This window comes from Sprattus sprattus (assembly GCF_963457725.1).
Source record: "Sprattus sprattus genome assembly, chromosome: 8".
Lineage (NCBI taxonomy): Eukaryota > Metazoa > Chordata > Actinopteri > Clupeiformes > Clupeidae > Sprattus > Sprattus sprattus.
This window is the reverse complement of record NC_137927.1, coordinates 24,931,048-24,948,110: the sequence shown is the minus strand read 5'-3', so window position 1 is coordinate 24,948,110 and position 17,063 is coordinate 24,931,048. Positions and strand designations below refer to the sequence as shown.

The window sequence follows — 17,063 nt, the reverse complement described above, 5'->3', positions numbered from 1 at the left end:
ATTCAAAATGTTTCAATTTTTTTTTTTTAATGTTTGTGAAATAAATACTATGTTATTTACATATGATATAGATAAAGTTCAATTTTATATCACTTTTCAGACTTTTTAAAGCACTTCAGTGTGATGTGACCTGCTTTCGGACATGGGTTTTTGTAGGTACTGGTCACATATAATATCATTAAGAATAAAAACAAAATGTTAGACAACAACAAAACACACTTTGTTGTGCTACCCTTTTCCTGTTGATGAGTTTGGTGAGGCTTTTAAAATATATTACGTACATTTTAAGATAAAAAAACTGTGATTTATGTCACGGACATGTTTTGTCCCAGGTCTCAAGAATCACTGAAAGGGAGTTTAAAGAAAAATACAATTTTGTAATTTTAAAACACAGTGAAGTTCAATATCAAAAGTTGCTGACAAACACTGACAATCAACACTCAGCCATGTGTTTTCCTGGTAAACAGAGTCATTTGCTGTTTCCATTGCTGCTCTAGTTAATGATGATCACCTCGCTCTGACATTCAGAGATAATCCTTAGTGTGGAATTCTGCTTCTAGTAGAGAAGTGAACATCAGCGGATCATAATGGCACCTAGAGGATTCCAGGAGATGCCAGCCATTAGCTCTTTATCAAAGTTGTATAACCTAAACTATAAACTATTATGTAAAGATAACATTATTGAAGTCGTATTGATAAAACGAAATAAAAAATTCTGGTTTAAGAGATTTGTTCGCCTCAAATTACTGAGACTATGAGTTAAACAAAGCTGACACTATTTCTCTTCACTGTCATTGCCCTGTCTGGTGTGCAAACACTATTGTGGCCCCTAGGTTTGGCTGGGGACCGCACTGTTCATTCAGAAATCTGGAGTGGCAGAGAGCAGACACAGTGAAGTGTAACTTTGACCTCATGCCCTGTCCTGTGTACGTGACCGACTGCTCTACTCGCCTATGCTGTCATGGTTTCCCACCAGCAAATCATGTGACCAGGAAATAGAGTGAGCCCATGGCCCTGTAGCCACTTGACTCCATCGGCAGGTCTGTTCTCGTCGGGGGCATTGGCTTGGCATCTCTGTGCTGATGCTACTGCATTAGGCTCCATAAGCTGATATAAACCTTTATTCTTTAAACATTCCTTTTCTGCTTAGAAACAGAGCAAGTGTAGAGCACTCCTAGATGATAACAAGCAATAAAAGGAAAGGACATCATGTCCAAGTCGTATTGGTCAAGATATAGCATTTGAGCAAAGTGAGTGAAGTAAAACTCATTTGTGTTAAGTAAATACACACGCCTAACTGCTTGTGTTTTTATCTCTCATAACTTCCCTAGTAACCACATTGCCTGGTAACAGGGTTACAACAGAGGGATTTTGTCCATGACTGAAAATGAAATCACAGACATGATTTGTATTTCCTTGTATACAGTGCCCTCCAGAATTATAGAGAGGTGAAGTTCGTTAAACTACAGTGGTTGCGGTTGCGTGACTTATTGAAAGTATACGTGACTCTATGTCCTAGTGACAAAAACTTAAGTTTCCTTGTCTATTTTTTCTTCTAGGTAGTCATCGGTGTTCCAACCCTTTCACAAAGAAAATCAATCCTGGAATGTGTGAGTGACAAGATTCCCCTCTCAAGCAGTGTTGATTTCATTGCCCTGGCTGAAGTGACCACTGGATATGTGGGTGCTGACCTGAGCGCCCTCTGCAGGGAGGCAGCTCTTCAGGCCATCCTCCACTCCCCAGAGGTATGGAAGCCCAAATGTTTTACACAAGGAAATGCTGAATCTAATTAGTATAACTAATGAATGGAGTTATTAACATGTTTGTCTATACTGCTTAAAATGGGCTCGGATGAGAAATCCATTGAAATGCACCACTTCCATGAAGCTCTAAAGAGGGTACAGCCTTCTTGTTTAAGAGGCAGTATTGGCCTGACTGATTACAAACCCATCTCCTGGGAACAGATAGGGGGACTTGATGACGTGAAACTCAAATTAAAACAGGTGCTTAATCTTCTATCTTTTCATTTTTGGACTTAAATGTATTTTATTCCTTGTTTTAATTTTTGATACATCTTGATTGTTGAACAAATAAGTATGATTCCTAAAAGTCAAATATATTGACGTGTATATATATACATTTTCATTTCAGTAGGATGCTGTATTGTATATATTGTCATCATGCCAGTGTAATTTACATACATTTTCTGATTTTCCTCAAAGTATTGAGTGGCCCATGAAATACCCCGAGTCGTTCATAAGACTGGGCCTGTCTCGCCCCAAAGGTATACTTCTCTATGGCCCACCAGGATGTGCCAAGACCACCCTGGTCAAAGCTGTGGCCACCTCCTCACACTGTGCCTTCCTGTCTGTCAGTGGGGCTGACCTCTTCTCTCCCTTTGTTGGAGACTCTGAGAAGGCCTTGGCGCAGGTTTATCTTTCTTCTTAACAAACCATTACACTCCAGTTTCTATACTATAAGTATGAAATATGCAATATATTTACTGTAGATTGTAGCATTTTAAGTAAGTTTAAGTTTAAATTTCATATTAAGATGCATGCAATTGTCAGCAAATGGCTTAGTTCATGATAGTTGACCGTGGTAAACAATGTTAAGCTCTTCTCCTTTGCAGCTGTTCCATCAGGCGAGGGCCTGTGCCCCCTCCATTGTGTTCCTGGATGAGGTGGACACCATCCTGGGCTCCAGAGGGGACCCTCGTGCTGCCCACAGCGTCCAGGCCCAGGTGCTGTCAGTGCTGCTGAACGAGCTGGATGGGGTGGGCCTCAAGACGGCCGAGAGGAGAAGCACCCAGAAGAAGATCTGCGAGTCCGAGGGGCATCCAGAGTCCCAGCAGGAGCAGCAGGACCAGCAGGTTAGTGTTGCCACTCACAGACAGCTTTGTAATGAAAACATAAAGAGGCCCTTTTAATGGAAGAGATGAAGAATGTGCTTCTGTGTGAAGTTGAGGCGGATCTAACCCATCAATACACAGCCTCTGAGCATGTCTGTAAATTGCCTTGACTGTGTATCTTGCATCTTTTAGATGGAGTTCCATGAGGTATGCAACAAGGATGTGATGATTGTTGCTGCAACAAATCGCCCTGATGCTTTGGACAGTGCCCTGATGCGTCCTGGCAGACTCGATCAGGGGCCGTATACACAAAGAATCTTAGGGCTAAAAGTAGCTCATAAGTGGCGAATTTAGGAGAAACTCCTAAAAATAATGGGCGTGTCAGTCTTAAATGTATGACTCCTAATTTTTTTTACTAAGAGCAATTCACAAAAAAAATCTAGGACAGCTTAAAACTCCTCATGAGGACTCCTAAATCACTAAGACCTATTCACAAAAAATCGTAAGATGGCTGCAGCCGACTTGGAATTGATAAAAGACATTGCTTAAACCGTGAAGGTATTAATATTGTCGTAGAATTAGCGCGGGATGCAATGACGCCATTAAACAACGATGTGTCCCGAAGTAAAATGTTTGGAAACATAAAGATAGCCTATTTGGCTTCGCGGAAAACGCAAATGACGACACTGGGAATCATCAGTCAGCCGTTTAATTCATCAAACTATCAACGCACTGTAGACCCCACATCATCCAACAGTTTATCCAGTTGCCTTTGGACAATCGCCAATTACACAAGATCAAAGTAAATTCCATGGCGATCGCAGGAATGTCCAGTGGCGGGTTCAACGGAGAGTGGTCTGCAGCAGGTTTTTGAGAACTTACCAGCTGGATGCCGCTGGGGTGACAGTGGCTATTGGTCCTGGGACCAGTAGGCTTTCGCTTAGGCTACGTTTCACGTTCGGTTCGCTTGAAGGGCCGTATGTGCTGATATTTGAAGTGGTCAAGGGCTGGAAATATAATAGCCTAACAGTTTGCTGGGTGCTTTAATTATTACTGCCATGATTAGGCTACATGCAATTGCCATATTTTATATTGATCGCTTTCTTTTTCTCTGCAAAGTGTCATTCCCGTTGGATGCACAAACTTGTCATCATGCGTGTGCATTCTGCTAACTGCACTGTCCATAACTATTTCATATGACTTAATTTGAAGCCTAGGTTATTCTCTTATTTTCAGTTGATATAGAGGGATTGTTAGAGGGACGTCACGAATGAGTTTTTAATGAGAGAGCCTGTCAACAACCAATCACCGTCCTCACCCCTTCTAAACTCGTGCATGAGAGTCGACGTCATCCATAGCAACGGAGTTTTTATCTCAAGCTTAGGAGTTGGTATTATCCTTAGTATGAGTAGGTCTCAGAGCCGTTGTGAATCACTTTTAAGAAATTACTCCTACGTAAAAGGTTTTAGCGCGAGTTAGGAGCACTCCTAGTGGTAAGATAAAAGGCTTTGTGAATACGGCCCCAGATCATCTACGTCCCACCCCCAGACTATGAGGTAAATGCATGCATGGTCTTTCAATTCTTGTGCACCAAAGTTCAGACATTAGTTACACTGTAGTTACAGCACACAAAAGAGAACTAATGTGGATGGGAATGGGTCTTCCGGTAGGCTCGACTGGCCATACTGAGGCTGTGCACAGAAAGGATGCCGCTGGATTCAGATGTGTATTTGGAAGAACTGGCGACTCAAACATCACTCTTCTCTGGAGCTGACCTAGAAAATCTATGCAAAGAGGTAAAGAGGAAAACGAGATACGTTTACATTTGAAAACTGTATTTTTTTAAATGACGAATCCTCTATTATCCTAATCTGCCTCTGTTTTTTCTTTTTCTTTTATCAGGCGGCTCTTTTGACTCTTTACGAGGAGAGCATGGAAGCTTCCAGAATCCAACAAAAATACTTCAATAAAGCCCTGCAAAATGTGAAGCCCTCCCTCAATATACAGGAAATAGAAAGTTATCAACACCTTTTTACATGAATAATGTTCCCATGGCAAGCAAATAAATGTATGTGTTTACATGTGTGTATGTTGAATGTTTATTTTAAATAAATATGCAAAATATGTTAGCCTACTACACATCCTGTCTAGTGATTATACAAGGTGCCTTGTTTCTAGTGATACTATCCTTGTTTTGTGAGATCCTTGTGAGATTATTGTTAATGAGCATTTTGCGTTCTTGCTCAGAAATCCTGAGCAGGTGCAATACGTTTCGAGCTGTGATTATTGAAAAGAAACATCTGCATGCTTTTGGCGCCATCTGTATCTCTGCAGGTTCATTTATTTATGGTATTGTGGCGAAGTAAAGAATGCTCTGAGTCACAGATGAGGTTCCAAACTCTTTACTGTCTCGAACTTCGAATTTAGACAAAGATTACAATAAATTCAGGGATTAATAACGACATTACATCTATTACACAAACACGGTGGCACTTCACATATATGACAAATCACAACAGGAATCATTAAAATCAGATATTTACATAGATACACATATAACAACAACATATAACCAAGACCTAGCATTACGGCTAGGCTAACAGCTGCGATGTTTGACTCCCATCATACACCGCGGCATAACAATAACACTTGGCCGCGTAGCGGCATCCCAGCTACGCTACAGTATGGTAAATCCATCAAGGGGCGTTCCTGTCCCTTGATGACAACTAACTGTTGTTCTGCAGAGTTAGTTTCTGCGATTGATTTTGATTCCGGACGTTTGTGTAAGTGCCTTGAAACTCGTATCACTACGGAGGTGAGCTATAAGGTTTTGTATCACAGACGCATCTTGAACTGCCAATTGCTTAACCGAGGAAGGTAGGAATGAAGGTTTCCCGGTGATGCTGGGAATATGTTGAGAGCCTGTGTGTAGTTCATGATGAAATAATTATCACATTCTTTAAAAGTAACGTGTTTGCATTTATGTTCCATTCTCTTATAGATTTAGGCAACATGTCTGGGTTCTTTTTGATGTTACGGAAGAGAAAAGAGGTAGGATTGAGAATGGAAAGTGAAAGAGAAATCCACATATTATGTATGTGGAAGCCTTCAAACTATTTTATGTCCAATTTGTTTTAAATTATTAATACCTTGATTTAGACTATTTGATCATATATATTTCCAGCTTATTCCCTTAATTGGAATCGTGGGTATGGCGGTAGCTGGTGCCGCTTCTGTGTCACTTTACTTCTTGCTGACCAAACCTGATGTGATGTGAGAAGTTTTCTCTTTTCGAACAGTTCGTTTTGATTAAGTTAGACCAGAGATAGGTCTACTATGTGATGGCATCTCATAAACACTTAGTATATTAAATTCTCTCCTATTGTAGATTCTGTCTAAATTGATTAGAATGGCTTATAGGTCTATTTACACAATTGATACATCATTAGCCTACCTACATTTTCTAGACTTAACCGGTCGAACAATCCAGAGCCCTGGGAGAGGGTAGATCCATCCGAACCACAAAAGGTAGGATTAAAAATGCATGCCTTCTACAAATGTGCATTCAAATGTATTCTGAATTATATATTAAATATTGACAACTTTTAAAAACCGAGGCTACGTCGTTATCAAAGAATTATCTGCCGAGTCATTCTCGCGTGACATCCAGTTTCAGAGAAGCTATTTAGAAATTCATAGTGACGTCAGAATTTTACCAATGTTGTTCACCAATGCTGGCACCAATCTCACAACTCCCAACGCCCCGAATATTTTAAGTAGGCCTACATTCAATAGCTTTTCCTCAACCAACACCTTTACAGCTCATCACCATAAACCAACAATGGAAGCCGGTGAAGGAGCTGGAGCTGGTGAAGAGCCTGACTAAATGAAAGCCACGAACATGCTTCCATTCAGAGACATGCGTCTGCACCTCTCACCAGTCTAGCGGAATCCTACCTGCACAGACTCATGGACGATCAGTGTGGGGAAATGCTTCTGCTAAATTGGTGGGTTACAGCCTACGTTGTCTCAGTCCATGCTTTGGCTACCCAACTTAAAATAAATCTAAAAGAAAACACATCTAAAATGTAGGCATCTTCTGCACATCGGAAAAATATATTTATGAAAATATTTGTGCTTTTGAAATGTGTTAATATTACAATCTGTGTACAGTATTGTAAAATAAAGTGATACTAAATGGTCATTTTGTAATTTCATACTTACTGACTATTTACTCAAACAGCCTAACCCTGGTCAACTACAACCACAAAAATGTTCAAAGATAATGTAATTCATGATATCTTGCTGAGTCACAATCCAGCTCTTAACATAATTACTGTGAGATTTTGTTTTTGTTTTTTTTGACAGACACTGCCTTCTGTTACAGCAACTCAGCACATTCCCATGAAAATACATAATCCTTAGTGTAGAATTCTGCTACTAATAAGGCCAGGGCTCTCAAGTGTCACGCATTGAGCGTGACAGTCACTCATTTCGGTCTTTTGTCACGCACGCCACACATCGTATTTCTCACGCTGAAAAAAAAAACCTGGACTATTTAATGTGCCGCAGCGCGCAAACATGACCTGGCCGCGCTGCCCTCACCATGGAGGAATCAGTCTCACCGAATCCCCTGCAGTTCTGCCGTGAGGTGCCACTTATCAGCCAATAAAAATTAAAAAATGGGCTACACAATAGCCGAGCAGTAAAAAAAGGCATATTTTGTATCTGTTGTATCTGGGTAAGATTTAATCCAACAACCAATGAAAATAAAGCATCCTGGAATTGCGCGCAATTGATCTTCTGAAAGTTTTGTTCACCTGAGGAAACCACTGGAACTCCGAGCATCACTCTTCCACAAGGAGTAAGTCGTCTCCTGTTTTAATGTTACGACATATTCACAATGGTTTGACACAAGCAATGACAACTGCAGTTCACTCTTTTTCCGTTCTTAACTTTTGCATTTCATGCAGTTATAAGATTAAGTGTCTTTCAGAAGTTTCTGAGTTTGGGGATTTGTTGAGTAGTTATGATTTTATTTAAGATCAACACAGGGAGGCTGTCAATGGATAGTCTGATGTTACAAGGAAGTATCAGAGTTATAATCTTAGCTCTCCCAAAGGTTTACCTCCCATTTTCTGATGTCTCAATGATTGAGCATGGCCATCATTGAGGAGCAGGGTCCCCTTGGCAACTTGCCACTAAGCAAGAGACAAAGCAAGACGGCAAAATAAGCTACTTACTAGTTTGGCAGAAAGTAAACAAGTCAGGCTGCCGGGCGGCAGGCAAAACTACAGAACGCAGTTATATGCCTATGGACCCTGGTATGGCAATGGCACGGAGGCGATTCTCCATATTAAAAGTAATTGTAGCGCCCCAATTTTTTTTAAGATGTTATTTTAGGTTAAACTGCTTATCCTAACCCTAATCCTGAAGTATAATTGTTGCATACTTGGGCTTTAGAGCACTTCTGCAAGAATTTGATTGAGCCCTTTCTTTGTTCTAGCACAGACTTTGTTCTCACAACCCCTTCTTAATATTTCACATGATATGTTTTGCACTACAACCTTTTCCATTAACATTTTTCTTATACACTAGATTACAAAAAATATAATACTGCGAGAATTAAACCAAATGTTTTGACATTAAAAACAAATTACTGGCCAAGCATCTTATTCAATTTCTGTAAAAACATATTGGTTACATTACATAAATTGACATGATGTAGATGGTAGATGAATGCAATGAGTGATTCATGACATGATAAATCAAGTAAGGATGATTCACAGTGGAAGTTAGACAAATAGCCTGAAAGTAGAGGGGACAGAGTAGCTGTGCATACACACACAGACACACATACAACACTGTTGAATCATCAACAAAGTCCCATGGAAAAAGCCTTGGGCAAAACCTTCTGCGGGCCGGCGAGACAAGTTCCAAAGTTCCAAAAACCGTACTGGCTTTCAGCAAACGTACCATCTTTTTATTTAGTTCTGTGGAACACAATGTTCCTGGCTCAAGTTCAAAAATGTGTTTTGGTGTTTCCACAAATGAGCATACTGGTGTTCCATCAGCAAGGGCGTCAGTTTGTTTTTAGAAGTGGTGGGGACAATAACCATAAGCTTGATGTGGTTTGAAAAGTGCTGGGTACCCTTATGTAAGCTATTCATCCATTTAACGTTGCCTTAAAATATGCTCTACAGTGTATTGTCAGGTGTTGAAAATCCCATTCGAACAATAAAAGTTGAAAACCACAGATTGTGTTTTGGCTGGTTTTGCAAAACGGCGTTTGAAACACCAGGGCATTGGCTCGGGATATGTAATACTAAAACACACAAATAACATTGTTGGCAATTTAACACTTTTTCTTTTGACATCAACAAAGTTTACCAGACAAACAATGCCAGACTGTAAAGGGGGTACGAAATGACACGAGGTACTGAGCATCAGCCTTTTGAAGACGACCAAGAGCTGCTGGTAGCTAATGTAGGCTCATGCTGCATTAAAAAAAGCGCTCAGAGAATTGCATCTGCCAAATCCTCGTAAACACTCGTGAAGGACCAATGTAGACTTCACTCATTACAACATCATAAGCAAATTGCCCGCAAATAAAATCCCCTACAGTTTTGGATAATCACACCGGTTATGCGGGAACATATTTGTGTTAGGATAGGCCTACCAGGCTCCAAGTCTAACGTCACATATCTTAATCAGACAAACCATAGCAATAGTGTGTAGCTGCTACTAGCTTTTTTGCTCCACACGCAGCCAGACAGGTGTGCATGCTGTGAGGATGTCATCGTGCGCGCCTATCGTATGATTTAGACTTGACGATTTCGGTTGAGTAGCCTACGTGGGAATTTTTTCGATCGCAATTGGTTTGCACATTTTTAAAAGTGGTGGGGACAAATATTGGTGGGGACATGTCCCCCCCGTAATCTACGCCTATGAACATCAGCAAATCATTATGGCACCTAGAGGATTCAAGGAGATGCCGGCCATTACCTCTTTATCAAAGCTATGTATAACCTAAACTATAAACTATTATGTAAAGATAACATTATTGGAGTCGTATTGATAAAAAAAAAAATGTTTCTGGTATTCGAGATTTGTTCAAGACAAATAGTTAAAACAAAACTGACATTATTCCTCTTCACTGTCATTGCCCTCTCTTGTGTGTACATTTTGGTGTGTATTGTGGCCCCTAGGTTGGGCTGGGGGCCGCACTGTTCGTTCAGAAATCTAGAGTGGCAGAGAGCAGACACAGTGAAGTGGAACTTTGACCTCATGCCCTGTCCTGTGTACGTGACCGACTGCTCTACTTGCCTATGCTGTCATGGTGTCCCACCAGCAAATCATGTGACCAGGAAATAGAGTGAGCTCATGGCCCTGTAGCCGCTTGACTCCATCGGCAGGTCTGTTCTCGTCGGGGGCCACTGACAGACACACTTTGGCTTGGCATCTCTGTGCTGATGCTACTGCATTAGTCTCCATAAGCCGATATAAACCTTTATTCTTTAAACATTCCTTTTCTGCTTAGAAACAGAGCAAGTGTAGAGCACTCCTAGATGATAACAAGCAATAAAAGGAAAGGACATCATGTCCAAGTCTTATTGATCAAGATATAGCATTTAAGCAAAGTGAGTGTAGTAAAACTAACTTGTGTAAAGTAAATACACACGCCTAACTGCTTGTGTTGTTATCTCTCATAACTTCCCTAGTAACCACATTGCCTGGTAACAGGGTTACAACAGAGGGCTTTTGTCCATGACTGAAAAAGAAATCACAGACATAATTTCCCTGTACAGTGCCCTCCAGAATTATTGGCCCTTAGTGAACATGAGCAAAACAGGCTATGAAAAAAATATTTGCTGTTTATCCTCTTGTTCTGGAAAATATTCACAAAAATATTGTCATTGAAGTAAATTTATTGAAAGAAACCAGATGTTGACATTAAATTAATATTTTTTCCACAGCATGTGTGCCACATTAATTGGCACCCCTAGAACATATTATAATTAAAATCTAACGGAAGAAAATGTCCATTCATGTTTTACATTTTTAAGTTCACATGTTTTATTAGGGACTCCTAAGTGGTCAACCATGACTTCCTGTTTCACTGAAGTATAAATATGAGGTGACACAGGCCAAATTCCCTTAGTCTTTCATCATTATGGGAAAGACCCACGAACACAGTGACAATGTGTGACGAAAGGTTGTTGAGCTGCACAAATCAGGAAATGGATATAAGAAAATCTCTAAACAGTTGAAAATACCCATTTCCACTATCATGGCAATAATTAAGAAGGTTAAAGCAACAGGAGAGGTTAAGAATCAGTCTGGAAGAGGACATGTGTGTACATTGACCCCACGCACCGTGAGGAGGATGGTTTAACTGGCAAAAGAATCTCCAAGGATCACAGCTGGAGAATTGCAGAGGTGTGTTGAGTCTTGGGGCCAGAAAGTGTCCAAAACTACCATCAGACGCCACCTTCATCACCACAAGTTATTTGGGAGGGTTGCCAGAAAAAAAAGCCTCTGCTGCCAATCAACAACAAACTAAAGCGCATACAGTTCGCCAAATGTTACTGGGACTTTCAATGGCACTGGGATATATGGTCAGATGAGTCCAAAATAGAACTATTTGGCAAGAAACATCAAAAGGTGGGTTTGGCATAGACAAAACAATAGCCATACAGAGAAGCAACTCATACCCACTGTGAAGTATGGTGGCGGATCTTTGATGTTGTGGTGCTGTTTTTCTTCAAAGGCCATGTACATCTTGTTAGGATACATGGTATCATGGACTCCATAAAATACCAGCAGATGTTAAATGAAAACCTAACAGCCCCAGCCAGGAATCATAAAATGGTCCGTGGTTGGACCTTCCAGCAGGACAATGATCCAAAGCTCACCTCAAAATGTACACAAAAATGGTTCACCGACCGCAGAATAAAATTTTTGCCATGGCCATCACAGTCCCCCGTCCTCATTGAAACCCCATTGAAAATCTGTGGGATGAGCTGAAGAGGAGAGTCCACAAGCGTTAATCTCAGAATCTGAAGGATCTGGAGCGATACTGTATGGAGGAATGGTCTCAGATCTTGTGCCATGTGTTCACCAACCTCATCACGCATTATAGAGGAAGACTCAGAGATGTTATCTTGGCAAAGGGAGGCGGCACAAAATATTAAATGAAGGGGTGCCAATAATTGTGGCACACATATTTTTGAGAAGAATATTTGTTTCATTAAAAGAATGTAATGTTTCTATCAATTAGGTTACATCAATTAAAGGTTAGATTTTTGTGAATATTTTGAATGAAAGATCATGAGGATAAACAATAAAGACTTTTTTTCGCATCTCGTTTTGCTAAATTTTACTTAAGGGTGCCAATAATTCTGGAGGGCACTGTATGTAACTGCTGTTCTCGCTGACAGCAAAACTATATAAATAAGTTATTGAGAAACCAACGAAGATTATCACATACAATTGATCACATCAAATGTTAAATTTGAAGTGTTTTTTCACTAATGTTTGTTTTTCCTAGCAAGACCCTTTGACCCATGCCAGGATACACTTCAATCACTTAAACGGTAAAGGTCTTATTAAGTCCTTTGTTCTGTGTTAGTGTCCTGTACACCTTTTTACATCTACTTCCGTCACATACAGACCAGACTTAGAACACCAGCACAATCTAATGTATGAACCCATTGCCACCTAGTGGTGTCAGCGAGAACTAACTGCAGAGCATCTCTCCTCACTATCAGTTCTGTCAATCCAGTCAGATCTTTAAAGGTTCCAAAAGGGTGCAAAAATGCCAAGGGAGTTACAGAAAAGATATTTATTTCAAACAAAACACCCAGTTATTCACATTTTCAGTGTCAGTAAAAAGCTACTGATGAGACCCTATAAATGACAACAACAACAGGAATGAGATCCTGACCACATGGAACAAACAGAGAAATCAATGAGACAACAGCAACACTGCTAACATAAACTGTGTATGTTCCAGTTAAAGGAATGTGCAAATTTTCAATCTCAAGTCTCAAAAGCCTATCATGACAAGGAACGGATCCCATTTCAGAGCATTCTACCACCCGTTGGCCAATGTCACTACAGTTTAATAATGAAAATAACACAAAAAGCAGGTCAGTCATCTCTGTGTTAACAGTAACATCCAAATAATGAACTGCTGTGATGCCATAACATTGGCAAAATACTGTACAAGAAACACATTGGCACAATATGCCTTTAGCAATCACAGAGCTGTGCACTTCCGGTTAAGGGTCCGAAGGCATGGTATAGATTACTGGCAGAGGCGAGATGCATTTTAAAATGTTTATGCTGTTCAAAAAGTATGCTTTGGTTGTGGTTTACAGAAACCATGTGCATGGTACAGAGCATTTTATATATGTTAAAAAACAGAACTCAGCATGACCAATGCACAGCATGTCTTTAATCCCATCACTGTTATCAAAGAAAGCAAAATCAATGTGTTAACTATTTAGTCAACACGCCACCAAAGAACCAGCAAGCCACTGCCAACACTGCATTTATGAGAGGATGAACTCACTATGTGCATGATATAGTGAAGCTAGATATTGAGTTTCAAGCAACATGACCTGAATCCACAAGCCCTCAAACCAGTCGAGAACGATTGCAAGGGTCCCTTAAAACACAAGCCTGCATGTCTTTCGTTATCACCTTTCTATAGTATTTTCTTGTCTGGTAAATACTGCACTGAACCTCTGCAGTCTTCGCTCTTAGAATGTGTATTCAAGGAAAGAAAGTACAAAATTATACAGTCAATTAGTGTGAAAAAGGTAAGTCACAATTAAGAGATATCATGAGCACATCTGCATAAAGAAGCTGATAAGCTTGAGGCCAAAATGACATGATATACCCAACAAAAAATTCAACATGACACTCTCTTGGACATCATACTTGAAATTGAGAGCCTTTCAATTTCCACACACACAACCTCACAAAATAAAAAACCCAAATTAATATATACAATAAAGGTAACAAAAAAAAAGTACTCCTTACAGATCATGACTGTGAAACCATGATTTTCATCCAAAGGTAAAACAACTAAACTTGTATGAAGCTCAAGTTGATTTGAATTAGATAGATATATAAAAAATGAAAAGTCTTATTTTTATTTTACAAAAGTTCTGCAAGTTTGTTTTAAAAACCTGGGAAGAATATGCAATGTTTTTTTTTTTTTATTAAAAAAGTGCATTCATCAACAGAAACTAGACTAATATCCTTTGGCACTTCCAATGCAAAAATTATTCCACTTCCTTGCATAATACATGTCCACAGCTAAGTAATAGCTTTGAAGACAATCATACGATCTGCAGTTCCGAGACAACTTGCATGGTTGGAAAGCTGCACCAATGTGTGTGATATGGTGTGAGCATATGCTCTGTATGAAAGAGTGAGTGTGTGTGTGTGTGTGTGTGTGTGTGTGTGTGTGTGTGTGCGTGTGTGTGTGTGCGTTCAGGCACTGATAGGCTGGCAGTTTGTGCATATGTTTCGGGCCCGGGGCCTGGAGCCGTGGAGCTGGACTGTACATCTGGTCACCCCGTGTGAGTGCAGCAGCAGGTGCCTGGCCTTGGCCTGGACGTCCTCCCAGTTCCCACTGCTGGATGGCACTGCAGAGACAGACAGACAGACAGACAGACAGACAGACAGACAGACAGAGAGACACATACACAACAAATGTCCATCACCATACTTTCAAGCCAGGTGCTAAAAGGTTGTATATGCATCAGTACAGTATGAAAACAGGACAGAGCCAAATCCTTTCTGTTTCAATCTACATTTACATTTTGCATTTAGTCATTTAGCAGACACTTTTGTCCAAAGTGACGTACAAGGGAGAGAACAGTCAGGCTACGAGCAATAGAAACCTGGTGTAACAATAAATAATGAATGATCTTTTTGTGGCATATGTACGGAACCATCGCACAGGGGACCCAATCTCTTGACAGGCCCTGTCGGCAGGCACCCACCTCACTCTGCGTGGCGTCATAGGCTGCGGTACACTGCTCAGTACTGCAGCCAAGCATGACAACCACACATGTATGGACACACATGGGGGGCAACCCCTCTTGGGTTCTAGACATCCTCTTTTACCATTGCACTATATCACTAATGTGAGACACATGGGGCCAGAGTCAATGATAATCTACTGTAAAAGTGTTGTTTCTCACACTGGGGTATGTCACACAGCATTATAGTATAAGTATTAAAGTGAGACACATACGGCACTCTGTATTAAACACTCTAACCAGGGCTCCTGATGAGCTCAATCAGATGTGGTAGGTAAAGCACAGGGTATGTAACCTGTGCAGTGCAGTAGGCCAGCAGGGACAGGATTAGGAAATGAAGGTTCTAATTAAGATTCTAATTAAAGTTTGGATCCCATCAGCAGACGTGGCTAAGGACTCAGAGACAGAGCAAGCAGAGCCACTCACCGAGCTGCAGGTGGACGAGGGCCACCGTCTTATCCCCGGTGAGCGCCCAAATGTTCAGCTCGTCCACTGACTGCACATCCTCCAGCTTCGACAAGTCCTCCCTGATGCGTGCCACATCCATATGCCTTGGAGCACCTGATGGAAAGACATGGGGAGGAAAAAGACTGAGGACATTTCTTTCAATGTAGGTTTAGATACAGTCTAGTAACTTCCGGCTTATTAGCCCTACCTTCATTTGGAACAACAACCATAGATTCCTCAAATGAAAGCATTTCAGAGATGGTCTAGGCCTAGGGCAGCGTTACATTGCACAAGCTCCACGCTAATTATACCACAAGGTGGATGATGTATAGCCTCACAGACTTCACATGAAAATGTAATTGACACAGAGGTAGTCATACACATGATTTTACAAGCTCATAAATCATGACCAGCTGAGAAGAAGTTCACTGATAAATCAAAAGGATGAACTTCTGATATGTACACAATACCAGAGAATCTAAATGAAACCAGGCTATGAAACACCAGCCAAACAGACAATTTTACTGCGCCATATGCAAGAGCTTAAGCACAAAGCCACTTCCTGATTTCAAGACAAGCTGAAATGCTGACTCAGAATTACCACTGACTCACCCCATACCATTAGGCTGACAGCACTCACTTTTTGGGCACACAAACTACAAATATCAGGAGGCCATCAATGATCAGATTACATAACGAGCATCATCAATATTGCACAGGATCTCCTGGAAGCTAAAATGTTGTATCCATATCAGACAGCACATGAGATGGGCTAATAACCAAAGGTGCTCCTGCAATATCCATGAGACAGGATGAGGTGAATGTAATCAATGTGTTTGTCTTCATGTAGCAAAGGTCAAGCTTTGAGGAAGTATCTGGTGTATAGAACATTCATCAGATGCCGAGCCTGGCTCCAAGTAAACCACATAATAGAACACCAAACCTTCAATAAAATGCCAGTCACAATTGGTAAACCATTATAAGGTACAGTGTCTAAGCTTTTCTTAAATCTGCAAAGCTTCTAAGCTGAATGTTAAAAACTGGACTCCAAACAGGAAAACATCAATCTATACACCACATCATTTATTAGTACAGTCTTGAAAACTGTGTACAAAAGCAACCCCACCGCCCACAACATTACAGACAACCTTCGGTCAGGGAACAAACAGAATCCTTGAGAGTGGAAGCACTCAGTCAGACATTCTCACAGTCTTGCTTTTTAAAACCAATGCCTCAGAGTTAATCTTTAAATGGTGTGCAATTGATTTACTTTCCATACAACCACACAGTCAGTTAGGCCCACCCCATCCTCCATGGTTACTGCTAGGGACTGTCCATGGTCAACCAATACGTGGATTGCTTTCAGAAGTGTTTTGAGTCAACATCATCCCTATGGGCATTACGTTCAGACTGATGTTTGTGGCTAAACCCATGTCGCCTGTGTGAGAGTGCCCTTACCTTCCAATACGATAATCCCAGTGTCCCACATGATTCTCACAGTGGTGAAAAGCACCAGGGCTGAAAACACATATGTGCAGATAGGGTCTGCTATTTTATATTCTGGCTGTGGAAACAGAAAAAAAAACATGCAAGCATGCAAGAGACGTTACATTATAGCTACCTTATGCAGGATTTTATTATTTTTAAGACATGTTTTACTAGTTTTAGCTGCATTCACTAGTATTCACAAATTCATTCTTTTGGCA

At 40.6% G+C, this 17,063-nt stretch overlaps 3 protein-coding genes across 4 annotated transcripts in view; 2 read left to right on the top strand and 1 right to left on the bottom strand.

Moving 5' to 3' along the window:
* Positions 1-912: 912 nt before the first annotated feature.
* LOC308369205 (ATPase family gene 2 protein homolog B-like) lies at positions 913-4,891 on the top strand (the record flags this gene model as incomplete). Its single annotated transcript, XM_080843547.1, has 9 exons — positions 913-984; positions 1,560-1,745; positions 1,845-2,003; positions 2,221-2,430; positions 2,633-2,872; positions 3,044-3,148; positions 4,378-4,407; positions 4,522-4,647; positions 4,754-4,891. The coding sequence occupies 9 exons, from the start codon at positions 913-915 to the stop codon at positions 4,889-4,891; spliced, it is 1,266 nt and encodes a 421-aa protein (XP_080699673.1).
* Positions 4,892-5,614: 723 nt separating this feature from the next.
* Positions 5,615-6,832, top strand: cUnh15orf48 (chromosome Un C15orf48 homolog). 2 transcript variants are annotated; one of them, XM_080843876.1, is made up of 5 exons: positions 5,615-5,666; positions 5,853-5,902; positions 6,036-6,124; positions 6,319-6,379; positions 6,673-6,832. In XM_080843876.1, the coding sequence occupies exons 2-5, from the start codon at positions 5,864-5,866 to the stop codon at positions 6,739-6,741; spliced, it is 258 nt and encodes an 85-aa protein (XP_080700002.1). In that variant the 5' UTR covers positions 5,615-5,666; positions 5,853-5,863; the 3' UTR covers positions 6,742-6,832. The 2 variants fall into 2 exon arrangements, with proteins under 2 accessions (XP_080700002.1, XP_080700003.1); XM_080843877.1 differs by having other exon boundaries at positions 5,639-5,728.
* Positions 6,833-12,764: 5,932 nt separating this feature from the next.
* Positions 12,765-17,063, bottom strand: part of slc30a4 (solute carrier family 30 member 4) — a 7,867-nt gene continuing 3,568 nt past the window's right edge. Inside the window, exons 6-8 of the mRNA XM_080844114.1 lie at positions 16,816-16,921; positions 15,337-15,471; positions 12,765-14,511 (exon numbers count right to left, since the gene is read on the bottom strand). Of these exons, the coding sequence (XP_080700240.1) occupies positions 14,357-14,511; positions 15,337-15,471; positions 16,816-16,921 (396 nt within the window). The 3' untranslated portion in view covers positions 12,765-14,356. The remainder of the gene's footprint in view (positions 14,512-15,336; positions 15,472-16,815; positions 16,922-17,063) is intronic.